The sequence below is a fragment of the Guyanagaster necrorhizus genome (genome assembly GCF_019112545.1).
Source record: "Guyanagaster necrorhizus MCA 3950 unplaced genomic scaffold BT62scaffold_46, whole genome shotgun sequence".
Classification (NCBI taxonomy): Eukaryota; Fungi; Basidiomycota; class Agaricomycetes; order Agaricales; family Physalacriaceae; genus Guyanagaster; species Guyanagaster necrorhizus.
In genome coordinates, this window is record NW_025064925.1 from 32,855 (window position 1) to 60,493 (window position 27,639).

The following is a 27,639-nucleotide window of genomic DNA, read 5'->3' on the forward strand; positions in this document are numbered from 1 at the left end:
GTCATTGAACAGTTGCTCGATCTTGTTGTGCTGACTAAGCCTTGTCCCACAGTCACCAGGTGTCCATTCTGGGTGCTGTGACTAAGCATAAATAGGAGTTAAGGATTTAAAAGGAAGAAAATCGTAACATTACCCCCTCCTTAAGACCATCATCTCGATGGCTTAATTAAGAGATAATTCATAGTCCCATATGGTGTTGTCTGCCTGCATGTGTTTTTCATTTACCCATTGGTTAGATTCTGGGCCATAGCCTTTCCAGCTAACTAAGTAATCAATCATAGTTGTCATGCTGCTGCCCTTTGCTTTGATTTTTCGTAGCTTATAGTTGAGGACTTAGTCAATTTCATAATGTTCTTTGTCATCAATCAAGTCAGGAGGTGGCAGTGGTGCATTTTCTTGGTTTGGGAATGTGGGTGTGACATATGGGGAGAGGAGTGTTTTGTTGAAGACGTTGTGGATTTTCCAGAGTGTCAGTAACTGTAATTTGTAAGTGCTATGCCCGACTTTGGTAGTGATAGGGAATGGCCCTGTACATTTGTCTGCCAACTTCTTTTTCGGTTGAGGTAGGTATAGGTTCATGGTATCTAGCCAAACTTTGTCCCCAATGGAATATTTGTGCACTGGGTGACAGTGCTTGTCATACTGTTTTTTCATTGATGTGGCTGCTTTTTCAAGTGCTGTTTTGGTTTTGGCATGTATGTTTGCCATTGTGGTGGCAAAATCTGATGATGCTGGCATCAATGTATGGTGATGTTTTGTTTGGAAAATGAGAGGATGTCTGCCATAGTTGATAAAGAAAGGCATCTTTCCTGTTGCTGAATGTACTTGATTATTGTGTTGGAATGCTGTGAGAGCGAGCCATTCAACCCAGTCATCCTGTCGATAACTGATGAACAATTGAAGGTACTTTTCTATTTCTTGGTTAATGCACTCTGTTTGTCCATCAGTTTGAGGGTGATATGCCATCGATGTGTTTTGTTTGATATTTAGCAGGCGATACAGGTCAGCAATGAATTTTGAGATGAATTGGGGGTCTCAGTTGGAAATGACGACTTGGGGCATGTCATATTTGGCATAGACTTCATCTTGCAATATTTTTGCCCACCTTTCAGAGTTGAGTTCCATAAAACAAGTGACAGGAATAATTGCTTTTGAGAATCGATCAACAATGACCAGTATGGTGTCATAGCCATTGCAGTTGGGTAGTCCCATGATCATGTCTACCAAAATATGAATCCATAGGGATGATGGGACCTCATTTGGATGTAATGGTGCTGCCTATGGTCTTGTTGATGACTTGCTTCTTTAGCATACTTCACATTCCTTGATGTAGTTGATGACATCAATTCCCATTTTAGGCCACCAACAATTGTGCAAGACTAACTCCTTCATTTTGGCAACACCCGAGTGGCTGGCTGTCATGTGGTCATGACTGATGGCAATGATCTCCCCTCACAACTTGTTGTCCTGTGGTATATAGATTTGTCCATTATAATGAATGAGTCCACCTTCCTGGATTAGATCTCATTCATGGTTTAGTGATGGTGTGATGCATTGGTCCCATTTATGACTGTTCCATGTTGCACTTTTGATGTGCTCATGCATCTCTTCTTTGGTTGGCATTATCATGGCATGGAAATGTTCAGGGGAGAGGATGATGACTCCTTCATTGTCACTTCCCCTCTGATTGTGGTCTGCATGGTGGCTGAGGAGATCAGCCTTTTTATTGGCTGTCCCTGCTTTATGATGGAGAGTATATTGGTATTGGCTGAGTTCTGTGATCCAGCAGGCTTGTTCGTGGTTCAGCTTTTGGGGCTGTCAGAAGTATCTGAGGTTCTGGTGATTGGTCCAGATCTCAAAAACTTCAGTGGTGCTGATCAAGTAATGCCATCATTCTTCCAAGGATAGCATGATTGCTAGTAGTTCCTTGTCATAGATTTTGTAATTTCTTTCTGTGATACTAAGGGTCTTCGAAAGGAATGCAATGGGGTGCCACTTTCCAGCTTGTTCTTGGGAGAGTACTGCACCGATTGCCCCTTTGCTGGAGTCAGCCTCCACCTGGAATTTCCCTTCCTGGGTGGGGATAGCAAGAATGATGTCTTCAGCTAGGCACCACTTTAAGTCATTAAACATGGATCGTTGGGAGAATCCCCAGGTCCATGGAGCATTGCTGGTAAGTTGTGTCATGAGGCATACTATTTTGCTGTAGTCTTGGATGAACCATCGATAGAAATTGGTGAAGCCAAGGAAGGATTGTAATTCCTTCTTTTTGTTCTGTTCTGGCCATTCGGTCACCCTGGCCACCTTAATTGGGTCCATCCATATGCTCCCTTCACTGATAATGACTCCAAGGTACTCTGTTTCCAGTACTTTGAATTCGCACTTCTCCACTTTGAGGAACAACTGATGTTTTCTCATGAGGGCGAGCACTTGTCGTACCAATTTCCGGTGCTCCTCCTTTGTTCCTGACATGATCAGGATGTCATCGAGATAGATAGTGACTTTTCTGGTGGCGATGAGGTCTTTAAATATATTGTTCATCATCCACTGGAATGTGGCAGAGGAGTTTGTAAGTCCAAAGAACATAACAGTTGGCTCGAACAATCCTCGATTGGTCCTGAAAGCAGCCTTCCATTCGTCTCCTTCCTTAATCCAGATGTTGTTATATCCCCATCAAACATCAAGTTTTGTATAGTACTTGGTGCCCTGCAGTTTATCCATTAGTTCCAAAATGAGGGGGAGAGGGTAACAGTTTTTGATCATCATTTCATTCAGTTTTCGGTAATCCTAGACTGGTTGCAGCTTTCCATCCTTCTTTTTGATGAAGAAGAATGGTGATGCCATTGAGGACTTGGAGGGTTGAATTTGTCCACTAGATAGGTTCTCTTCCAGAAACTTGTCGAGTTTCTGTTGTTCTTGATTGCTAAGTGAATATGTTTTGCAGTCTAAATTGGCATTCGCATTTGGGATCAACTTGATCGCATGATCCCAGGGTTTTGGGGCTGGGAGTTCATTGAAGCTCTCTTTCTCAAAGAGGTCTTGATAATCCCATGCCCATTCTGGTACTATTTCCTCAAAGGCCTTCTCCCCTTTGCCCTCATTTGCCTTTGCCACCAGGTTATTGGCATGATGAATGGCTTGCACATGTATCTCCCTTTGTAGGTCAATGGTGAGGATTGTTTCTCCATTCTCCATTTCCTCATCCCACTGATCCTCTGGATCTTCATCAGGTAATTCAAAGGGGATTTTTCGATACCAGCACTGAGTGAACATGACTCACCCAGTTTTCCAGTTTATCAGCAGGTTATGTCATATGAGCCAATCATGACCTAAGAAGACCTCTTTGGTCCCGAGATCGGTTATGGCTAAGTTGATTCATTTGGAGTGATCTCCGATTGTGAGTCATATTTTGATGAACTCAGTGATCGACCTGGCTTGGTTTTTGGTCCCATCGGCATTATAAACAAGGATGGGCACCACAGTGGCCCATGTTGGGAGTTTGTGCTTGTCAACAAAAGCCTGATTTATAGAGCTCCCTGTACAGCTGCTATCGATTAGGGTGGTTACAGAATGTAGTGCTTGCAACATTAGGGTCTCGATTTGAGCTTTAGTGGCCCATGTAATTCATCAAGCCACTCAAGTGCTTGGTGTCATTCTGCCCATGTTATTCCTCCTATTACTTTGCTGGTTGCCTCCTTGGTCCAGGTTCGATGCACCCAGTTTTTTAGTATGGCTGTTGCTGCTTCCTTCATCCCTGCTTCTTTGATGGCCCTCCAAGTCCACTCAGTATTGAATGGTTTGAGCCAGGCTATGGGGCTTGCTGCCTTTGTTCAGCCTGTAGGTGTTTGAGTTTTTTCTTGCAATTCATCAGTGTGTGCAGTAATCAATTGGAGTATATTTGAATGCATAGATATTGGTGACATATTTGTGACTACAAAAGTACCATGAGTCTGACTAGCAGCTGCATGGGGCACACCTTTGGTTTCAAGGGCTGGTTCAGCAGAATTGCTCACTGACCAGCTGGCTCTTTTACTTCTTCGACTTTGGTCTCTGCACTGAGCTCTTCTTCTTCCTTTTGTAGTTCAGCAATCTGAGCTCATATATCTTTGCAGGTTTGTTTCTTCTTTGGGCAGTCTTTGGCCATGTGGCCCTTCTGTCCGCAGTTGAAGCATTTTCCCTCCTTCTTCATCCAGTCTATATCCATTGGCTTTCCTGCTCTAGTGTATGTGGTGCCAGTCTCTGTTTTCTGGCTCCCATAGGATGAGATTGAGGATGTCCTCTGTGATTTCCTGGCAGTTTGCCCTGTTTTATTATTTGGGGTTGGCGGGGTCAGCTTCTTGTAGTCTTGTAGCATCAACGATTCTGCTTTCTGCCTTTGTCACTTTTTATACATCTCGATGATCCACCCTTTCCATTTATCATACCCAACAGGCATCAATAGTTTGACACCCATGGCTGAAATCATCATGAGATATGAAGAAGGGACTCCTCTTTTGAGGGCTTTGACCATCCGTCCATCATTGGCAATGTCTTCTCATATCCCTGCTAATTTGGCGAGCCATTCCAGCTCATCGAAATAATCTGTAGCCACCTTGTCCCTCATCTTGTACTCCTTGATCTTCTGTTTGTATACCTCCTGCACCACCAGATTGATGAATTTGTCATTGAGCATTTGTTTAAACACCAGCCAGGAAGGGTATCAGTAGTGATCTCATGTGAAGGATTGGAAGTTCGGGGCAATGAGAATCCACCAAGTCTTGGCTTTTTCCTCTAGATATGAGGCAGCGAAGATGACTTTGTTCATATCAGACCCTAGGTATCCAACATAGACCTTGAAGTATTGCTCGCAGTCTATGAGAAATCTGTCGATATCATCAAAGGCCCCTTTAAAAGGGCAGGGTTTTTGGAGTAAATCTGGTTGGCATTAGAGGACATGGGCCTTTTCTGGCAATGGCCTCATGGGATTGGGCCATCTGTTGAAGGGCAGCTGTTGCCATTCGGAGGGTGGACTGGGGAAGGAATGGAGAGAGTGGTCATCAGCCACTGGGCTCTCTTTCGGTTCTTCAATCCAGACAATGACCCCATCTCGAATTGTAAATCTGAGTCTGGTGGCTTCGGGATCATCTTGTATGAGTTCTTTTCCTGTTCCACTGGTCCCAGCCTGGTCAGGGGGTGGTTGTCCTCCTAGGAGTCGGCTTCCTTGGCCTGTCCAAGGGTTTGGGTGCCTCATGGTTGGTTGTACTCAGGTTTCAGCAAGCCAAGTTGCCATGGTTCGTACCGAGTAGTCAGAGTCTGTAAAGGTACTTTGAGATGATGGGGCCTGATACACAGCCTGTTTCAGTGTAACGGAAGGGGTTTTTGGCATTGGTTGTATAGTTTATAATACTGGATAGGCTGGAGGGCAGCTGACCAGATATTCAGAGTGCCGTTGATTGTACTGTTGGGTGGCATAATCTGTTGCTGCCCATTTCAGGATTTCTGTTTGTTTATTAGTGTCTGAATGCATGTATAGCTGTCCTATCTGCAATGCTACCCAGGTAGCATTGTGCCATAAAAATCTTACTCCATGCAGGTAATACTCCTGGTACTCCTGCATCCTCTCTTCCTGTGCCAGCCTTTTTACCTCTCCTTTGTCTGTTTCTTCCTGTTCATTGTATGATGGTCCCCTGGGGGGTTCACTGTCCTCTGTTTCTTCTTCCTCATCCTCCTTGTCTTCCTCAAGGAGGGAACTGATGGGCTGGGTGTAGATACTCTCCATGACCCCTTGCAGAACTGTCATCTTGCTCCTCTGGCTGGGTGCTCAGTCCAGCAGTTGCAGTAACTTCATAGGTGGCAGTGGGTCAGTTCCCAATGGATGCATCATATCGATTTCCTCCTGTCACTCTTGTCACCTCCACTCGCTTATGATAGAGGTGGACATTGTGTCTGTAGTCATCGTTGATAAGCTGCCCGACCACTCTACTTCTGAGAAAACCTTGGAGGGCACAGGTGGGGATGTGAGCGTTTCCAGAGACCCATAGTCCATAGTGCCCAAGAACAGACTCATCGCTTCTGAAGGTAGTGTCAGCACTGGGGGTTCAGGAGGAGGAAGGATACTCAGGGGTCAGAGCCCTTGGGTATTGTCGAGTTCTGGTGCCATCTGCCCAGTGCTCTGGAAACCTGCTGCTTGGAGTATTGGGCTTGTGGAAGATGGGGGCTGATGCAGAGGGGTTGGCTTATATGGGAGTGAGGATACTGATACCCTTGGGTTGGAGTCCATACCAGTTGCTGATATCAGCCCTATCCAGTCTGGCTCTCTCGACTGTCTGCTGCTCATCTCTGTGGAGCTCATCATACTGGGCCACCTCCTGCCTCTACTGCTCATCCTCTGTGTCTGTCCTTTCTGACTTGCAATGTACTGGCTGCAGCTCATTCTGCTGCCTTCACTCCTCCTGTCGAATGACATTGTCATAGTCAAACAGGATAGAGAAGTCCCAGATTGGGAAGTACCAGTGGATGGTCTCTTTCCATACCTGTCATCACTGCTCTTCTGCTGTGAGAACCTGCCCCATCCTGGAGCTGGTCCTGGTGGGGGGGTGGGGGCTGTTAGACTGGCTTCAAGGAGTTCCAGAGCGGGATCATCAAGCCATCTGAGAGGCATTGAGAGAGTCCCTGGCATGGTCAGCAATCCCATGGGTATGGGAGGCAGAATCGGGGGAGGGGGACTGCTGGAAGAAGTCCTCTGGGAGGTCTTCATCCTCATGGTTGGGGGGTGGGCCTCATATGAGTATACTATTCCTTCCTGGGATGCCAGGGTCTGTGTTTCTGGATCGGGGGGGGGGGCATTGCTCTCCCATTTCTTCTTGATCATCTCTTGGATGCATGCTGCTAGGCCTGGCTTCTGGGGGCTGGTAGGTCGTTCTTCAGGATTCAGAGATGTCATGGAGGGGGAGGTCAGAGGTTACATTTTGTAGGATTTCTCGAATGTGTAAGAATTCATTGTAGTGTCTAAGGGCTCAGGCAGTAATAGAGTGATGTCCTCGACACAGCTGAATAATCACCAAAAGCCCTATCAGTGTTCCGATGATGGAAGAGAGGAGTCCAAAGAACTCATGGTCGAAGTTTGGGTCTGTAGCAGTTGTGGGGGGCATTCAGTTTCTCAGCATGATTGGGCTTGAGAAAGGGAAGTAGAAAGCTTCAAGCTAATTGTTAGGCCCAAGCATCACATGAATGAGACCTCATGATAAATGGCTGTCCCTTTGCACTTTGAGGGATCAGCTGAGTTCATGGAGTTGGTCTTCCATCGGTGTGACCCAAGGTCTTGTGGTAGACTCGAGATAGAATGGTAGTTATAAACTTTAGCTCGAAGCTGGGGTTTTAGGCCAGCAAGAGCAAGCTCTTAAATACCATATATGTAGGGCTATTCTTACTATGTGTCTATTGTGGTTTCCTCTGTCCTTTGTCTGTTCACCCTTGGTCATCATTATGATACATAAAAGGTTTTTTGTGCACTGCTGGTTGTCATGGGTGACTTGTCATTGAACAGTTGCTCGATCTTGTTGTGCTGACTAAGCCTTGTCCCACAGTCACCAGGTGTCCATTCTGGGTGCTGTGACTAAGCATAAATAGAGGTTAAGGATTTAAAAGGAAGAAAATCATAACAATTTGGCATAAACTTCATCCTGCAAGATCTTTGCCCATCCTTCAGAGGTCAGTTCAGTAGAACAGGCAACAAGAATGATGGATTTAGAGAAGCAGTCAACTATGATGAGGATTGCATCATAGCCATTGCAATCAGGGAGGCCAGTAATCATATCGACTGAGATGTGAGTCCAGGGCAATGATGGGATTTCATTTGGGTGAAGCAGCACAGCTTGAGCCTGAGTTGATGATTTGCCATGTTGGCAAACTTCACATGCTTTGATGTATGCAATAATATTATTTCCTATCTTGGGCCACCAGTATTCTCATAATACCAGTTCCTTGGTTTTGGCTACACCAGGGTGACCCACTGTGGCATGATCATGGCAGGTAGCAATGATCTCATCATGTAATCCCTGATCTTGTGGTATATAGATCCATCCATCATATCAGATTAACCCTCCTTCCTTCATCATTTCTCATTCGTGGTTGAGGGATAGGGCCACTCATTGATCCCACTTGTGGCTGTCCCAGATTGCACTCTTGATGCACTCATGGATCTCCTCCTTTGTGGGCATTATCATGGCCCTGAAATGTTCAGATCATAACAATGTTACCCCCTTGTTGTCAGTACTCTCTTGATTGTGATTGGCATGTTGGCTCAGAAGATCAGCTCTCTTGTTTGCCATGCCGGCTTTATGATGAAGGGTGTATTGGTATTGGCTGAGCTCCATGATCCATTGGGCTTGTCAGTGATTAAGTTTCTGGGGTTGTCAGAAATATCAGAGGTTTTGATGATTGGTCCAGATCTCAAAAACCTCTATGGCCCCAATGAGGTAATGTCACCATTCTTCCAAGGCAAGCATGATGGCAAGAAGTTCCTTGTCATAGATTTTATAATTTCATTCAGTGATTGTGAGTGCCTTAGATAGAAATGCAACAGGATGCCATTTCTTGTCTTGTTCTTGAGATAGGACAGCCCCAATTGCCCCTTCACTTGAGTTGGCCTTGACTCGAAACTTTCCTTCCTGCATTAGTATGGCAAGGATTATGTCCTTGGTGATCCACTATTTGAGGTTGTCAAACACACCCTGCTGGAGTTGTCCCCAGGTCCAAGGGGCATTCCTGGTTAGTTGCATCATTGGATGAACAATTTTGCTGTAGTCCTGAATAAAGCACCAGTAGAAGTTTGTGAATCCAAGGAATGATTGCAGCTCCTTCTTCCTTGTTGGCTCTGGCCACTCTGTTACCCCTGCAACTTTAATGGGGTCCATCCAAATACTTCCCTCTGAGATAATGACTCTGAGATACTCTGTTTTGAGTACTTCAAATTCACACTTCTCTGCCTTGAGGAATAGTTTGTGCTTCCTCATGAGGGTCAGTACCTGTCACACTAATCTTCAATGCTCCTCTTTTGTTTTAGACATGATTAGAATGTCATTGAGGTAAATAGTGACTTTTCTGGTGGCGACAAGGTCCTTGAATATGTTGTTCATCATCCATTGGAAGGTTGCCAGGGAATTAGTGAGCTCAAAGAACATGACTGTTGGCTTGAACAGTCCTTGGTTTATCCTGAATGCCACTTTCCATTCATCCCCTTTCTTGATGTGAACATTATTATATCCCCACCAGATGTCAAGCTTGGTGTAGTATTTGGTGCCTCGGAGTTTGTCCATCAACTCTGAGATCAACAGAAGAGGGTATTGGTTCTTGATCATCATTTTGTTAAGCTTCTGATAGTCTTAGACTGGTCAGAGCTTGCCATCCTTCTTTTTGACAAAGAAGAATGGTGATGCCATGGGGGATTTTGAGGATCTGATTCATCCACTGGACAAGTTCTCATCTAAGAACTTGTTGAGTTCCTGCTGCTTGTTGTTGCCAAGTGGATATGTTTTGCAGTCCAGATTGGCATTTGCATTTGGGATTAATTTGATCACATGATCCTATGGTTTCAGCTCTGGTAGTTTATCAAAACACTCTTTTTTGAACAGATCCTTGAAGTCTCATGCCCATTCAGGCACTATCTCATTGAAGGTCTTTTCCTCTCTTCATTCACTAGCTTTGGCAGTGAGATTATTGGCATGGTGGATGGCATGAATATGTAGTTCTCATTGTAGGTCAATGGTGAGGATGGTTTCCCCATCCTCCATCTCTTCATCCCACTAATCCTCTGGATCCTCATTAGGTAATTTGAATGGGATCTTCTGACACCAGCATCTTGCAAATGTAATCTGTCTGGTTTTCCAATTGATCAGCAGGTTGTGATGTATGAGCCAGTTATGATCAAGAAAGATTTCTTTGGTTCCAAGATCTGTGACTGCCAAGTTGATCCATTCGGAGTGATCACTGATCATAAGCCTAAGCTCTATGAACTCAGTAATCAAACTGGCCTGGTTTTTGATCCCATCAGCATTATAAACTGGGATCAGAGCCACAGTAGCCTGGGTTGGGAGTTTGTGCTTATTGATAAAAGCACAGTTGATGGAGCTTTCTGTGCATCCACTGTTGATTAGCACAGTTATGGCATGGATGGATCAAGATGTGAGAGTCTTGATCTGGGCTTTAGCAAGCAAGTCTCATCCAGTTGTTTTGGATCATCAGATGAACTTCTGTGGTCCATGAAGTTCATTGAGCCACTCTAAGGCTTGGCACTGTTCAACCTTCCTCATTCCTTCCACTATTTCATCAATTATTTCTTCAGCTCAGGTCTTGTGGACCCAGTTTTTAAGTATGGCTTTTGCTGTTGCTTCATCTTTGGTGTCTTTGATAGCTCTCCATGTCCATTAGGTGTCAAACAGCTTGAGCCAAGTACTGGGGCTCTCTGCCCCTGTTTGGCCTGAGGGCGCTTGAGTTTCTTTTTGCAATTCATTAGTGTGCAAGATAGAAATCTGAGGTATATTCAAATGCATGGTAGTGGTAGGCATAAAGATAACTACAGAAGTACTATCAGTCCAACTAGTGGCTGGAGATTGCACACCATAAAGTCCTTTGGCCAGTTTAGTGGAATCACTCACTGGCTGGCCATGTCTTTTACTTCTTTCATCTTGGTCTCTGCTCTGAGTTCTTCATCTTCTTTCTGCAATTCAGCAATCTGTGATCAAATGTCTTCCCTCATGTACTTCTTCTTTGGGCAGTCCTTGGCCATGTGCCCCTTTTGTCCACAATTAAAACATTTACCTTCCTTCTTCATCCAGTCTATATCCATTGGCTTCTCAGTTCTGGTATATGTTATGCCAGTCCTGGTTTTTTGGGTTCCATAGGCAGGGGCTGTTGAGGGTCCCAATGATTTCCTGGCAGTTTTCCCCAACTTGTTTAGGGTTGGCAGCATCGATTTCTTAGTATAGTCTTAGAGAGTTGATGATTCTGCTTTCTGCCTTTGTTGCTCTTTATACATTTTGATGATTTGTTCTTTCCATTCATCATATCCAACTGGCATCAGTGCTTTGATGCCAATTGCTGATATCATCATGATGTATGAAGAGGGGACTCCTCTTTTGAGAGCCTCAACTATCTGCCTATCATTTGCTACATCATCCCGAATCCTGGCAAGTTTCGCAAGGCATTCTAACTCATTGAAATGGTCTGTGGTGGCCCTGTCTCCCATCTTGTATTCTTTGATCTTTTGTTTGTGTACTTCTTGTACAGTGGTATCAATGAATTTGTCATTCAGCATTTGTTTAAATACCAGCCACAAGGGATACTGGTAATGTTCCTGGGTTGTTGATCAGAAGTTCAGGGAGATCAGGATCCACCAGGTTTTCACCTTTTCTTCAAGATAAGAGACAGTGAATATGACTTTATTCATATTGGAGCTGAGGTATCTGATATAAACTTCGAAATACTGTTTGCAATCGACCAGGAACCGGTCAATATCATTTGAGGCTCCTTTGAAGGGGCAGGGCTTTTGAAGTAGGTCAGGTTGACACTGTAAGACAGTAGCATTCTCAGATAGAGCACCCATCAGGTTGGGCCACTCTGAGAATGGAGGTTGACTCTATTCTTGTGGAGGTCCAGGGAAAGAGTGGAGGGAGTGGTCATCAGCGATCAGACTCTCCTTTAGGACAGTATCCCTCTGAATGATCACCCCACCTTGTATGGTAAACCCAAGGCAGATGGCTTTGGGGTCATCTCATACTGGCTCTTTTCTGGCTCCACTAGTCCCTACCTGATCAGAGGGTGGCTGTTCCCCAAGAAGTCAGCTTCCTTTGCTGGTCCAAGGGTTTTGAAACCTTTCATGCTGTCATGCTGAGGGATTTGGCAGTTGTCAGGTTCTGGTGAATTGAGTTGCCATGCTTCAGATTGAGGGGTCTGATGTTTTGGCATGACTATGGATAGATGGTGCTGTGTATATGGCTTGTTTTGGTGGCATGGGTGGAGAGCTCAGCATTGGTCATGGCTGGTCTTTGGATTGATATGGGGGAATCGGCTTGAGTGGGTCTTCTGGATACTGTCAGCTGTATTCCTTCCAGGCATATTCTGTTGCTGCATACTGTAGAATATTTCTTTTTTCAGTATCGTCTGCATGTTTATACTTTAGTCCTAGGGGAGTAACCCTCCAGTGGGTGTCCCTCCATAGAAAGAGTGTCTCCTGCTCATATAACTCTTGATATTCTTTTCCCCTCTCTTGCTCCATTTTCTCCCTTAATGCTTCTTCATCAGTTTCTTCATTGGCATATTCCATAAACTGCTCAGGCCTGAAAGGGCCCTCACTGTCTTCTTTGTCACTCTCATCCCTGCTGTCCTCTTCCTTGAGGAGGGAACTGACAGGCAAGTCATAGATGGATGGGACAGCCAGTCTGAGCATTGCTGGAGAGTCCATTATTTCTAGTGCTGGGCCTGGCAGTGCTTGGGTCAGGTCCTGGGGCCATCTGCTGGATGGGAACATTTCAGAGCTGACTGTATCATGTCCCTCTGCATGCTCTTTCTCTCTCCAGTTCTTGGCTATAGAGACTGAAGTTTCATTGGAACCCAGGATCAAGAAACTGATGAGAAACCCTGCTCTCCAGGAATTGCTGGAGAGCTTGGTTGGAGATGTGGGCATTGTCAGGTATCCAGAGTCCATAGGCTTCAAGGATAGAGTTGGCATCAGAGGAAATGGTATCTGTCCTAGTGAGGTATTGGAGGGAAGAGGGATGATTATCTGCAGTGTGGCCTCTTCTGATGGCTTTGCTCCTAGTGATGGCATTTCCTGATCCTGTCTATGGGTCAGATTCTGAATTGGGCTCCCTGAAAGGGGATCCCAAGGAGTCAGTTCAGAGCCTATACCAGCTGGGAGAGGCTGATCCCAGTCTTTTGGCCTTCTCCTATCATCGTTGTTGTCACCCTTGTCTGTCATACTCTGCTTCTTCATATTCTCACTGAGCCTCCACCTGGACATAGTTGGTGAGCTCTTCCTGGGCTCACTGTATTTCTGCTCAGTGGGCCTGGTTCTGCTGCTGCTGCTGCTGTACAGCTGCATTGTAATCAAAGGGGATCTGTATGTCTCAGTCTGAGAAAACTCATCAAATAATTCTATCCCAGGCAATCCTTCCTCTTGCACTGGCCATTCCCTCTTCTGGCTGACTCCTGACATGAAGGTGGTTATGGGGGTCTTCTGCTGCAGTGATAGTGAGCTCCACATTCACAAAATCCTGGTGGATGGTTTGTCCATGGGGGTCATTGAGCTTCAGCCTGCCAACAGATAGACTTGACTTGGGAGTAGTGTAGAGGGAATGACAGGGGGAGTTGGGGGTTTTTTAGGGTCTTGAAGCCACCTGAGTGGCATCAAGGGAGTCCTGAGCATGGTTTCCAATCCCTGGAGTGATCAGGGAGGTGAGAGGACTGGGGGTGGAGATCAAAGAGATGTTACTGGGGACCTCCTCAGACTCCTGGGTGATGTTCATCATCCAAGGGTTTCAGAATCCTGTGAGAGCAGGGTTGCAGTTTCTGCTGAGTCATCAAGGGGGGTATCAGGATCCTTCTTCTTCCTGAAGGCTCCCCAAAAGCAGGTTGCTAGGCCCAGCTTTGGATACAGGTCATCTTTGCAGCTGGAAGGATGTTCTGATGGAGGCAGGAATGTCATGGAAAGGTAGATCTGGGGTTACATTTCAGAGAATGGTACATATCTGTTGAAATGCTTGATAGTACCTGACTATCCAAGCAGTAACTGATTGTCATCTGCAGCAAAGGTAATGATGGCTAAAAGTTCTAGTAGCATTCCAATGATGGAAGCTATCAATTCAAAGAAGTTGTGGTTAAGGTCTGCAGTGGTTGCTGGTGGCATTTGGTTTCTCAGCACAATTGAGCTTGAGAAAGGGAAGGCAAAGCTTCAAGCTAATTGTTAGGCTCAAGCCACACATGATCAACTAGCACATGGTAAGCTAACATGGCTTCGCATTTGAGCCTTCCATTAGAGTCCACTTTTAGTGTACTGTTTGTTGACTCCCTGTGCTTCAAGGCTTTGTGTGATTTGCTTGAGAGTAGAATGAGAATGTATAAACTTTAGCTTGAAGCTGGGGATTACCAGCAAGAGTGAGCTCCTTAAATACTAAACAGGATTCACTAATAATACTACCTACTTATTGTATCTCTTTCTGTCTCTGTGCTCATTGTCCTAGAGCATCGTTACCATACATAAAAGGCTGATTGTGTGTCATTGAGCAATGCTGTTGTGGTGAAGGACAATGACAGACTTGGCTAGTTGTAATGACTAAGCCTGGTCCCATGGTCCTAAGCACTTGTTCTGGCACCCTGACTAAGCATAAATAAGGGTCAAATAAAGGAGAAGAGTAGAAAATTGTAACAATTAATGTGCTCATCAGCAAATAAATGCTCAAGAATAAACCACAATCTGTGGACTGTCTGAGAGGCAGACGAATTAGCACTCCTCCTCAATGACCCAAATCATAATGGTGCATTGTGTAGTCCAAGATGCAATTGCTATATCTGCAAGGCAATAATAAATAACAGAAATTGTATAAACCCAAACAACTGTCTCCTCTGAGCAAAGGAACTACTTGACACTCTCTCACAAAAATGGGACCCCAAATTCATGCTGCCAGAGGATTCTGAAGATGACCCAAGCCAGCTAGAAGAAGGATATGAATGTGACAGGAGAGTGACAGTATATAGACCAATCATGATTTCCTTCTGAATTTTTACAGAAGACAATATCTGGATGACTTGCCAGACTTAAGACTGAGCAGACAGTCAGGTGAAGGAATCCAAGTGGCCACAAATGGCTCCTGCATCAACAACAGTATCTCTGATATGAGAGCAGGTGCTGGTGTCTTCATTGAAGGAGATAACAACCTTGAAATTTCCCTAAGAGTCCTGACAGATCTGTAACAATTGAATCAGATTAGCAAAGTGATAGCAGCAAATGCACTTGCAGATAGAGTTAATCTCTGCATTGTGCTTATGAAACTGACTTGAAATACATTCTGAAACATCTTAAAACCTCTCTGAGGGCCATGAAAGATGCAGGCTATATAAGCATCCCCAATAAGAAAATCATCCAGGCAATAGTGGTCACCTTGCAAAAAGGAACTTTGGTAATATGGTATTGCCTTTTTATAACCCTCACATTCTGTTGGTGCAATTTTGTTGTGCTCATGGAATAGTGCTTATGGTTTCCACTTTATACTAGAGCTTATCACCCTTATGATAAGTCTTGTTATGATCACAACTATAGGATTTGGCTTCAAGCAGAGGAACAAGATAGTCATTGTTTCTGTTGGGACCATGTTTGCATTCACTCAGTTGCATTCAAGCATGCCTGGAGCCTCAGATGGATTTGGTAGGTCACTTCTGGTTAAGCCAATTCCCAATGCTAATATAATCTAGGTGACATTTTTGGCACTTCAAGTTTAATTCTGTATCAGTTTGCAAAATGACTCCAGACACAGACTTCATAAGTGTACTACCTTTCCTTGTCCTTCTGTCCATATTTGTAGGTACCTGAGGTTTTGAGTCATTCCAGAAATGACATTCAATCTCAAACTATGCAGTTACCATAGTCAGTATCTATATTTTCACAGATCCCACAGAGGATTCTCATGAAAAGTTAACATGACAAGCCATAGGTATACTGCTTCAGGATGACTTCTAATGCCAGCATGTAAACAAAATTTTTCACTGCACATACTCTACTTTGCTCTCAAAATGCAACATCAGAGACACTCAATGTGAAAAATACAGCCCAAGAGTACAACATGCTTCCTTTGTCCAGAGACTAAAGTGCTGTTGACATTGATATGCTTTATCAAACAGAAAAGTGAACTCATTTTATATTGCCATTCTATAGCATTGCTTTGTCAATGAATGGTAGTTTATCAATATGAGCTGATAAAAAGTCTACATACCTCATTCCAAGCTAATATTAATAATATACTAATCTTTATCCTCAAGGCAGAAGAGCAGTCACACTCTTGCCTTCACTCCAGGCCTATACATGCCAACCTCTTTACTAACACAGTATTCATCACCTCCTTTGTGCTAAACAGCTAAACTTTGGGCTGAAATACCATGAGTGAGCCTACTTTAAACACTGTAACAACAGCACAGAGGATATGGAGCACATTATGACAGTATGCTCATCCACAGGTCAGAAAGAAGTATGGAAACTTACAGAAAAACTCTTGGAAAAGCATGGGATCCTCTGCCAGCACACTCTATCCATGACAAATATACTAGCATGTGCCATCCCAGTTTTCAAAGCCCCCAACAGAAATAGAGACAGAAGGAAAGAATGGTTCTACGACATCACAATATCTCTATCAATGCAGGTCATCTGGAATGCTCAATATGAGAGGGTGATCCAAAACCATAACACCCCATTCTCACCAGTGCAGATGCAGAATAGATGGTGGAAAAGAGTACAAAACAGACTGGATTTAGATCGACTAATGATGCACAAATGGTTTGGCAAGAAAGCACTCCAAAAAGCCCTGGTCATCAAGACATGGTCAGGCATGATGGACGATGAGCATCAGCTTCTGGAAGATTGGACGGAAGCAGACAGGGTTTTAGTGGGTAAAGAGTAAAAATGGGCTGGGGAGCACGAGATAAGTATGGGATGGTGTGGAAGATATGGAAAGACCCCGCCCGGTCTACTTACTAGTCACGAGTCCCACACTCATAAGTGCATAATGCATCTCGTGGTGAACCTTCATAAAATTCTCAATTGGTATACTAACTATGTCTGCTTGGTTTTAATTCCTGGCAACTACCATGGCTGCACGCTGGAAGCAACTGTGTCGCTGGACCGCCTCCGCTATAGCCTCCACCAAAAGAAAAACAAAAAAGATCAATGCTTCTTCACATACTCCCCCTTAATCAAATCTGCAGCTCTCTCTGCAAAAGCATACACCGCTGCCTGTGTGTTAGCTGCAGGAACGTATGGCTAGAAAAAACAATCAATACAAATGAGCAATTTTCCCCTACTGAAAAGAGAGCTCTCGTACAAAAACAGACGCGTCCACGATCCTCACACCCTTCGCGTGCTTCATCTTCAAATCCGGGTCTACAACACCCCAGTCAGCGTGGCGGGGAGACATACTTGCCGTGCCAACAGGGTGCCAGATCGTGTCCGCCCCCTCACGAATGGCGGCTTCCGTAGTTTCTGAAGCGAACTCGAGGATGTATCCATCCCATGCAGGGGCGGTGACGAATTTCTGCGATGCATTGATTGCGGCTTGCATTATAGTCAAGTCTTGGGAGTGCCCGAGGAGGTTGGGATTGATCAGCGGAGCGTCGAACGGGTTCGTGCTGTTGATAGTGATGTTGCCACCTGGAATATAACAAATTAGATTAGAGTAAGAGTGGGAGAAAGGGAGACATGCGAGATAGAGGGCAGACTACGATCGCTAGTATTGTGAAGTAGTCACCGCTAGCCGGTATTGGCTCTTGAGGAATACCATTCTGTACCCGGAGCTGTCAACAACGTAATGCACGGAACCTGAGATAATAGACACTCACCGTGAATACCAGTTCGAAGTGTGCCGTCTCGTTGCCTGAACACGGTTCATCATCGAGCAGACCTTCGGTGACCCTCAAGAAACCCAACTGATTCCCCGAAGTGCTGGCGATAAAGCCGGTACGCGTTGCCTCCCATTCAGCCAGTGCCTCCTCTTGGAACGTTTCATTTCGCCAGTAAATGTTCTCGATGGTTTCGGTACTGTTCACGGTCCAGGCTAAAGCGTACCTCGGATGATCAGTGAGGTTTTTCCCGACATCTGGTAGATGCACAGTGGGAGTGATGCCCACGGAAGTCAGCTCATCGGCGTCACCGATACCCGAATAGAGAAGGATATGTGGTGTCCCGATAGATCCAGCACAGAGAAGGATTTCTTTGGCAGGCGAAAGGGTATATATTGTTTCTTATTACGAAAATTATATTTCGGTTAGAAGGGCATAAGCGGTGGGTGCTTACCTCCAGCATCCTGGGTGAATTCCACAGTATCGAAGGTCTTCGCACCTTTATTGGTACTCGAGGATTCGAGGATTCGGGTGACATAAGTGCGAATGAGGACATGCAAGTTTGGCCGACGAAGGTACTTCGGGGCAAGAAACGCAGTTTCGGAGCTGCTTCGAGTGCCGTTGTGAACTGTCGATTGTTCCCAACCTGGAGAGCTCACAAATTGAGAGAAAGACGCGTTGAAGTGAAAACGAACACCCACCAATACCCAGATGATGGCCAGAGTTATAATCCCCGTTATAGGGAAATTCGTCGGGGAAATCCGCCGTAGCCTGGATCATACGCGAGTCTGTAAAACGAGGGTATCCGGGAAGGGTAACTGAGAGCAGCCCATCAAAGCCATGATCCTCTGGGATAAACTCCCCGGTAATGTTGTGGTGATCGACCGGAGTGGTAAATGCTTCCGACTATGATATTACGAAGTCAATCATCAACAGACATTACGCGTAAAAGTGGACTGACCTTGAGAATATATGGCTCCATCGCGTCCCAGCTCCACCCATCGTCTCCAGTAACCCGTGCATATCGATCATAATCCTGAAAAGAACCGCGCGTGTATAACATATAATCTTAGGCAAGTTAGCGTGTTCATTAATCAATTTGAAATCGAACGTACTGATGGCGCTACTACCTCCCAATCCGAAGCCTCGCGCATATGCAATGGAGCGTCCGCCGAGCCCCGTCTGTGCAGTCGTAGTGAAGTTCCAGTCTATTGAAGTATTCCCCGCAGAGGCCAGAGGACTGTAAAAGGGGACTTGGGAGATGAGAACACCGGCCGTGCTTAATACAAAAATTAGCTTTATGGCGGGACTGAATGGATAAAAATTCCACTTACGATGCTCCGGCTTCGAGGACCAGCACAGAAATATGGGGATCTTCGGTCAGACGATTGGCGAGAACGTTACCCGCTGTCCCGCCTATACGGCCTCGGTCAGGAATTCAGAATATACGAGTAGGGGCGAAACGCGTACCCCCAATGATGATGAAATCGAAATCCAAGGTCGGGAGATCATCAAACGTCTCATAGAGCGCGCCTAGAGCGGTCGTGCATCCTGCGAGGAGGAAGAAGAGGGCGGAACGCATGATGAGGATCGCGAGAGGCCCAGCCCGATGTACTGTCGTTTAAATAACGGCGAGCATCGAAATTAATCTCAGTTACCGGATAACTGCTGCGATAGAAATATTCAAATACGTCATGCCCATGTGTTCCTGGTTCCTCGAAGGAAGTTCTGATGATGAGTTGAACGCCGGTTGAGATATACTTGACCCAGGGTTGCGAACTAAGATGCCCGAGGCGCAGACTAGGAAGAGAAGAGAAGAGCGGCAAATTCCTGAATTAAAATTGCCGCCATTAAGTAGGAAAAACCTATATAATCTTCGACCACCCTGGGCAGTTAGGAGGAACGGAACTTAAATAATGAGAAAAATAGGGTCCTGCTGCGATATCTAACCGATGGGGAAGGGGGAAGAACACGATTTGTCGCATCATAGTACGGCCGAGTCTCTTGTATACATAAGTTAGGACACTGTTAGCAAACAATAACAATCAAATTCGGAAGCTATGTTCGTCTAGAAAGGAGTTCACATGCTGAGCATCATGATGTAAGCTTCCGCTGCGTGCTGCCGAACGGGATATCGGGCGGATTTCCGTATTCATCAAGGAAAACTCATTTTTTCCCTCATGGTACGTCGCCATCACGTCTTCTTCGATCTGAAGCCTGATTAGAAACCAAAAGTTACCTCATGAATACGACATGAGTTCTCGGTTAGCACTGAGTAGTACAACCTTGTCGTTGTAGAGAGCGAGAGGTGCATTGCCATCGTGACTAGAAGAATGTGATATCGTTGTTCATGCCTTTCACTTCGGCCTTCACTCTCGAGTCGACAATGAGCAGAAATACGGGCAGGATCTTCGTATCCATCTGAAATACTTCTCCAAGTATGGGACAGATGTCGGCTTTCGGTACGATTGTTTCCTTGTGCGGCATAGTCCTTGCTTCTCGGCCTTATGCTGCTATACTCTTGCCAAAAGCAAGTAGACGATTTGGCGAGGTGGAGAAATTATGGGAAATTCTGAGCGTCCATTGTGGTAAGGAAGGGTTTGTTGTGACATACTTCCAAGTTTACATCTGACTATAACGTATACAGACACCTTTCAAGAAATTAGTCACGACTCTTTTCTGGTTCTGATGCCGTAGCAACGCGTCAGCGAGTTATTCTTGCGTCAAGCTATCATCGTCGCAGTAACTGTATCTTCATCAAGCTTTCTTTCAACTTTATGACCAGACAAGTGTAATGATTTGCCTATTAAAGTCTTCTTGTCAAAAGATTGTGAATAGTACAAACGCCAGAAAGGAGGATGCCAATAGACACTCAGTTGTTCCTCGATGCCAGTTTCACCAAATCAGGAACCGGTAACTGCGGAATTTATCCGGCCGCCCGATGATAAATCATACACTCGGCAGAACAAACGGCATGCGGCTGACAGTAGTATATGAGGACGTGATTACCGAGATCTCTCTCATGATGGTGATAACCAACGACCAGTACAAGCGCGTTATCTTTGTTACCGGGTCCAACAATGGGATCAGCTACAAGCATGTCCGACTCCTAGCTGAGAAAGGCCACACCGTTCATCTAGCGTCCAGGAATGAAACGTCTGGAAGGGCAGCACAGTAAGCAGGTTTCATTCACTTTGACAGATCCGCAGTCAACTTCCTCTGATAGGGCCAACTTGAAGGACCAATACAACCTCAACGTCAAATCGGTCCAGCTCGATGTAACAGATGTTGCCTCGATCCAAGCAGCAAATGATACCATTGAGAAAGCAGAAGGAAGATTAGATACACTCATAAACAACATAGGTATGCTTTGTACCTCTTCCAGACTATCTATGCTTATCAATTCTGGACAGGTATGAGCTATACATCAGAACCCCAAAGATCCTGCACTGTCTCAGTCAATATGCTTTGAAAGACTTTTGAGTCCAACTTTTTCAGACTCATCCAGGCATTCAGCCCTCCCTTCCAGTGGTGTGCAGTGTATGCATCTAGCTCTAAAATTTGCAGATTTTATATAATACATTCACATAAGCTGAGGTTTGTATGGCTAGCCATTCAAGGGCTATAGCTGAGGCTCTGAGCTAATAGCCATGCTAGCTGGAAATTCTAAGTCCAGTTTGGACTTAGAGTGCTAACTTCACACTGGAGTGACAATCTTAAATTAAATGGAACTTAGAGGAATTACATCACCTTGATAAAATACTAAGTCTGATTGGACTTAGAAATAGTATCACATTTGGGCCAATTCTAAATGCCATAAGGCTTAGTACATCATAGTCTAGTTCAGGATATATTCCTATGACTAGTAGTGAAGCACTAAAGACAGCTAGCATCCAAACCAAAAGTAGAAGCAAAGCAGAACTCATTGGCCCATGGCTAGCATCTCAGATTTGGCTTAGAATGCACAAGTCAGGATTTCTCAGGCACCAAGTATTGCATGGGACTTAGGAATAGGGAAAGTGACAGCTGCAGTGCTTGGCTAGTGCCTCTGATCATCTATGATCAGCACTAAACAGCCTAAATTACTGATTGACAGTAACTCCAAGCTTAGTGAGTGGAACTGTGGAACAATAAGTGTATAGCTGGTATTTGTGGACTGAGAAAGCAGAGCATCATGGAGCTCCAGAACCATCTAAAAAGAGTTAGATTAGATGTTCAAAGATGGAATAATGGCCTGATTCTGTGCTAGCCAATACAAAATATTGATAAGACTGTCATGATTTTTGTCTCTAAATTATGACCTGACACTTAGTAAGTAGATGCTTACCAATCCTGACCCCAGGCTGACCTTACAAAAGATGATGAAGATATGATGACACCATGGCTATGCCTTATTCATTGATGCACAATAAGATAACAAGGAACAATGCAGTAACCATCACCATCCCACATCTTGAATACAATAGGAACTGTGGCATATGAAAAACTCACCATAGTGATGGTATTGCAGAGTGACAATAATGAACAAAAGCAAGAGCACAGTCATTGTTATCCCAGACAATGAACACAATGAGCAGAGGGCATGGAAAGCAGACAATAGTTGCCTGTAGGGCACAGGGTTCTTTAGACAGTATTTAAGGCAGTAGTACACACTGATGTACTCCAGTCTTGAGCTAAGGTTTAATACACCTGCTAAACTCTCTGACTACCTGGTGTGAATACTCTTTCTACAACAGCAGACTATATCTATCAGCCACAACCCTTTATTCCTATCCACAAAATCCTTATTGCCTACCTCACCATCCTCATTATACTTTTATACCAAAACCAGACCCAGACTCAGAACTTAGAATTGGACCCCAGCAGAAGCAGTGCTAGACATTTGTGAGTGTTTAGTAGAGGCCTAACAAAGACTATATTATTTATAGATTCTGTATCTTTTTCTCTTCTATAGAAGAATGAGAGAGAGTAAATCATGAGAAAGATGACCCACCCCCACAATTAGACCTTCTAGCTCACTGTAGTTACTCCCTGATCAAAGGCTTTATGTCTAACCTCAACTTAAGTAGCTTTTATTGCTAAGTTATCTTGTATTGAATAGAATTGAAGTCTTAGTTAAACTTTGGATTTTGGCATAATTTGGGTTCTGGCTTAATAATGGTTTCAGCATCAGAATACAGGTTCTTCAGTTTTGAGAGCTGTTAGTTTTCCACAAGTGCAGCTAGTCAATCCTAAGTGCTTGAGAGACTTAGTATTAATTTTTGGTGTTTATTGAGTTTCAGAGTATTCTAAGTTAAGCTGAGCACAGTAGCTTATAACTTTAAGTCCCAAGTCCCAATTCACATATTGCATCCCAGGAAGCAAACTAACATCAAATTAACAGCCTTTATATAATTGTTCTTCATTTATTTGAGTCTGCAGAGTTCTTCTATTGTACTTGACATATCTGAACTCAACAATATTAGTGATAATGCATAGAGTGATTAAGCTTCAGTAACTGAGAGCTCATTTCTCTTTCATTTGACTTAATTTTTCAGCCATTTCTGAGCACATTATCTGAAGCACACCACAAGGAAGTTTCAGACTTGATAATTCTCATTGAATAAATACTTTACTTGATGCTAAGTCATGTTGAATAAGATTATATTTGCATTTATAGCTTGTACACAATCTGTCTAACTCAGCCTCAGCAAAAGTGAAGGGAAAAGCTAAAGCAACAGAGCCTACAGAAGCCTTGACTTCAAGACTAGCACCCATATATACTATTTCTAAGCCACCTGGAAGATCAATGGCCAATTCCTGAGCAGCTGGTATTGTATCTCTCTGAGAACAGAGCATTTATCATGGTCATGGCAGAGTTGAATACATGAAAGGAGCACATAGAGACAATAATATGTGAAGAGTGGGTGGAGTACAGGCAAAGAGGAATGTCATTTCAGCCTGGGATGCCGACTTCTTGTTCCTGAACTGCCATGGTCAAATCAGGATATGTGCATCCGTATTCCTCCTTCTCACATCACTGTTCAGTCTTGTTCCGTTGAACCAGCGAATTTCATCTCAGGGACTCAAATCTTGGTGCTGAGAACAACCTTTGCAAGATAGAGAATCAAGAGAGAGAGAGAAAGAGAGGGACTCTGGTGAAGGCAATGGCATGAACCATGGATATCTGAATTCTTGTGTCCCTTTCTCATTGATACATAAATTTTTTCTAATCTTTCTCATAGGTCACTGTTGATGTGAAAATAAGTTATACACTTCCTGAATTCGGGGACCACGCTCCCCCAATAATGATAAAATCGTCGGTGAGGACGAGAAACCATGGCGGTTGTGCCAAATGGAGCATAGGGTAACACCAAGGTTGTCAAACATGCTCCTGAGATCATTTTAAGGTGTGTGCGTGGCGATGTTTGGTAGGCTCCACTGTGCTGGTGGTTCCTCAGGGGGAAGAACGAAATGATCAAGGGCTTTCGCGGTCATTAGCACAGGTGTTCTGGATATCATGATACTGTCTAGAACCGCACGAATAGATCGTCTGATGGCTTCTTCATCCTGAACGGCTTCGGATACTACTGAAAAAAGGATAGTTCTATACAGACTTGGCATAGGGTTCGCATCGCTCTCTGGATCTTTCAGATGCAACAACGCTAAGAGTCTGAATGTACTGGGGAAGTTGTTAATGAATCTTCATGCAGTAGCAGCTGAGATAAAGCGAGCCACTCGCCCGATTCCTAAGCATTACATTCGCATGAAGTGCGTCGCACATTTTTCCCAATGCATCGTATCATTACGGGTAGACAGTTCAGCAAATAAATGGGACATATGAATGACAATGTAAATTCGAATATCACGAATAGAATCTTCCGATGCTATGCCCAAAGTGACTATTATTGCCATCCTTTGTTCTGGTATTGGAGTGGGGGGATCCACATGATGGGACAAAATGATTGGTAGCATGAAAGGGGGACTCGTTCCAAATCCATTGTCAAGAACAGGTAGCATCTCTTCCGACGGATTACAGTCATCCAAACCGTCGATAATAATGACAAGAGGACCCTCATCTGCCAAAGAGGGGACATTCTACATTGCTGCTCGAGAAGCAGCTGGATATGCTCCTTCGGGGATAGTTCAAGCAATCCCGACACTGATACACCGTCCCCAGCAGAAATTTCGGTGCCAATTCGACTAACGGTCATGCCTAGAGAGGAGCCCCGAAGAATCTGAGTTTTTCGATACGATCGTAACGAACGAAAGTACCAAGACGGTTGACACTGCCATCGCACCTCGCAATTCAAGCCGTCAGCTTGCTGATGGTTTTCACACGCGTCCCTCGTAAGCATATTGACAGGGGACTGAGCTCAACAGAGAGTCGAAGATCGTGAAGCAGTTCTTGCATACCTAAGGCCAAGTGGTTAGTAATCTGCTCCAGGGTCAACAGAACGTACGTAGAGGATCAACTACCTTTTGGTCGCCTTACGTCACGACCACAGCTTCCTGTGCAGGGAACAATGCAATAAACGAAAGCCTTCCTGGAATTCGACGGCCTTGTTCAGGAGCTTTGTGCTCAAAGGTCACTCTAAAGCAAGAGTCACCTCGGTGCTTCAGGCCATATTTGTAGGGATACATAGCCGCATCATTCTTTGCTACATATCCTTCAATAAAAAAGGTGCATCCAACTGTTTGCATAAACAGGAATTGATAAAAGGGCTGTAGGTGTTGGAGGTTCTTAAACACTTCGTCGCGGCTTGCTGAGACATGCTCTGAAAATATGATGCTGTAGTTGTTGTCGACAGTTCTATCCGAATAGTTTCTTTCTCAACACCTGTGAAATGTTGAATGATTTCAAAAGGACTCCGCAAAGGATAGCCTACCCAGATGTCCCTTAACAAAAAACTCCAGGCGATATCGGCAGCACAGACAACCCAGTGTTTGGTCTAGGTGACACGAAAAGTCACTCGTCATAACACGTACCTCTGCGAGGGTTTTCATCGGTACTTTAACCGACGCCACGGGGATGTCTTCGAAGATCCAAAAACTACTCAAATCACTATATGCACCAATCCTACGGTGACATTCCGACTCGAGAATAACACAATCAATGGCCGGCCACTGCCTTCTAACATGGGAGTCCATTACACTGTAACCTAATAGCATTTCAAGGCCCCTTCCTACCATCATGCTCATGATCACTGTATGGGTTGATTGAGGCCAGTCATGCCACCGAAGACTGTTGTAAGTAGAGAGCAGAGTAATGTACAGAGGATTATAATTAGCCTCTCGAGAGAGAGATGTTCTACTTAAATACATTTTGTATTACTTCGAGATCTTTCTATGAGATACTAAATAAGTCCGGATCACGATCCAAGTCAGCTGCTGCTGACTGGCATTGTATCTTCGAGTATGTTCTCGTACTCGCTCAGGATTGCTATCCCAACAAAGATGAACTCATCATGTTCATTGTGCTCAGTTAATGTTGGGATAGCAATCCTGAGTGAATACAAGAATGTACTCAAAGATGCTACATTGGTCAGTGGCAGCTGACTTGGACTGTGATCCATACTTATTTAGTATTTCATAGAAAGATCTCAAAGTAGTACAAAATGTATTTAAGTAGAATGTCTCTCTCTCGAGAGGCTAATCTAATCCTCTGTACTGCTATCTCCTCTATACTTACAACAGTTAATATGCAGTGATGCAAGTGGAGTCCTGTGATATCTTCTATTTGATTCTTTGATCCTTTGGGACACCAGAAACCAAGAACACACAAATCTTCCTTATCTCAACTCTGCAAACTTCTTCAGCAAAAGATGAAGATCAAACCCTAAGAGACGAGGCTTGCTCCAGAGCCAGAAGATAAAGAAGAAGGAGGGGAGTGGTGGGAAGAAGATGAGGGTGACATGGAAGACAAGCATGGGTAACCACTGCACACCTGTCACACCATAGACCATATCCACAGCCAGCATCCAAGACATGCTCACAAAACACCTCAGGCTTTAGCCAATTGCAGAATCAAATGAATCAACTAGCCCACCATGAGGGTGCAAAATACCATACATGTCCATTACTCTACTCCACATTACATGCCAAAACACCCAGGGAACTCAAAAGGAAGAGCAGAGGGACCGGAACAAGAGGGAATGAGGATCCTAAGGCCCTGTACCTCCACTGCATCTTAGTAGTTAGCTTACTTGTTGTGGTTAATCAAATGCTGAGTACAAAAAAAAACCCTAAGAGACTTCTTGGTTGCCGAAAACGTTGATCCCCGGCGTTTTCGAGTCATAGATCAGCGGTACCGACGTTCTTCTCACGGCCTTCCTGAATCAGCATCACAAGCCACCGCGTAACCTCACCTCTGGTTTCCCTTTTAGAAGTTTCTTGGCTCTTTCCATGGTGAAATATGTTCGTTTACAAGATCCTTGCTCCCGCAGAAACGTGTAATTCTACATCGCTGCTGTATTTCCTTCTAGTCGATCTTCATTCTTAATCTTGAGTCGGGTCTGGATGTCAAATATCATTACCGGATCTTGTGGCTCACAGTGCTAAGTATTTTATTGATCTTGGAGCTTTATCATGACGTTGTCTCATGGTACGAGGGAAACCTAGGCCATAGGAGTCTCAAATGACCGCGGTGTTCCGTAATTCCCATTATTCTTCCTGCCAATTCTATCGCAAAAATCTGATCGTTTAACGAGAAGTGCGTCTAATTCCCTATCTAGTTTTTAAGGGTTTCATCTCGGTAATTCGGGAACCAGCTCACAACTTTCCAACGATAAGGAGCAAATGCCCGTGTATGCTCTTCTGGAGTTGAGGCTAATGTTGGTCTGAACCAAACCGCAAAGCCATAGAGACACCCCCCCCCTCGTCTTTGCCTATGAAGATCGTCTCTTTACTTATCACGAATCAAACATGTCACCGGCTACTAAATGTCGACTCGCTTCGGCCTTGACACCGGCCCATTCCCTGACGAAACTGTATTACATGAATTTCACCTTTCCATCCCATACTTGGTTCCTCCTTCTAACTCGCAGTCTAGAAGTACCGAGGTAGTTGTCTGATGGTGCGACA

The 27,639-nt window shown here is 44.5% G+C and overlaps 3 protein-coding genes across 3 annotated transcripts; 2 read left to right on the top strand and 1 right to left on the bottom strand.

The window, feature by feature from the left end:
- Nucleotides 1–16,163: 16,163 nt before the first annotated feature.
- BT62DRAFT_910087 (uncharacterized protein) lies at nucleotides 16,164–16,643 on the top strand (the record flags this gene model as incomplete). The annotated part of the gene is made up of 1 exon (XM_043183778.1): nucleotides 16,164–16,643. A coding segment is annotated over one exon (480 nt), but the record flags the coding sequence as incomplete, so codon positions are not given.
- Nucleotides 16,644–16,863: 220 nt separating this feature from the next.
- Nucleotides 16,864–19,159, bottom strand: BT62DRAFT_997595 (aryl-alcohol-oxidase from pleurotus Eryingii; the record flags this gene model as incomplete). The annotated part of the gene is made up of 10 exons (XM_043190662.1): nucleotides 16,864–17,002; nucleotides 17,064–17,389; nucleotides 17,442–17,520; nucleotides 17,578–17,978; nucleotides 18,032–18,223; nucleotides 18,279–18,483; nucleotides 18,539–18,645; nucleotides 18,693–18,856; nucleotides 18,912–18,993; nucleotides 19,048–19,159. 10 exons carry the CDS (start codon nucleotides 19,157–19,159, stop codon nucleotides 16,907–16,909), a joined length of 1,764 nt encoding a protein of 587 aa, XP_043034146.1. The 3' UTR covers nucleotides 16,864–16,906.
- Nucleotides 19,160–20,602: 1,443 nt separating this feature from the next.
- BT62DRAFT_910101 (NAD(P)-binding protein) lies at nucleotides 20,603–20,996 on the top strand (the record flags this gene model as incomplete). The annotated part of the gene is made up of 2 exons (XM_043183781.1): nucleotides 20,603–20,751; nucleotides 20,804–20,996. The coding sequence occupies 2 exons, from the start codon at nucleotides 20,603–20,605 to the stop codon at nucleotides 20,994–20,996; spliced, it is 342 nt and encodes a 113-aa protein (XP_043034147.1).
- Between the last annotated feature and the right edge of the window lie 6,643 nt (nucleotides 20,997–27,639).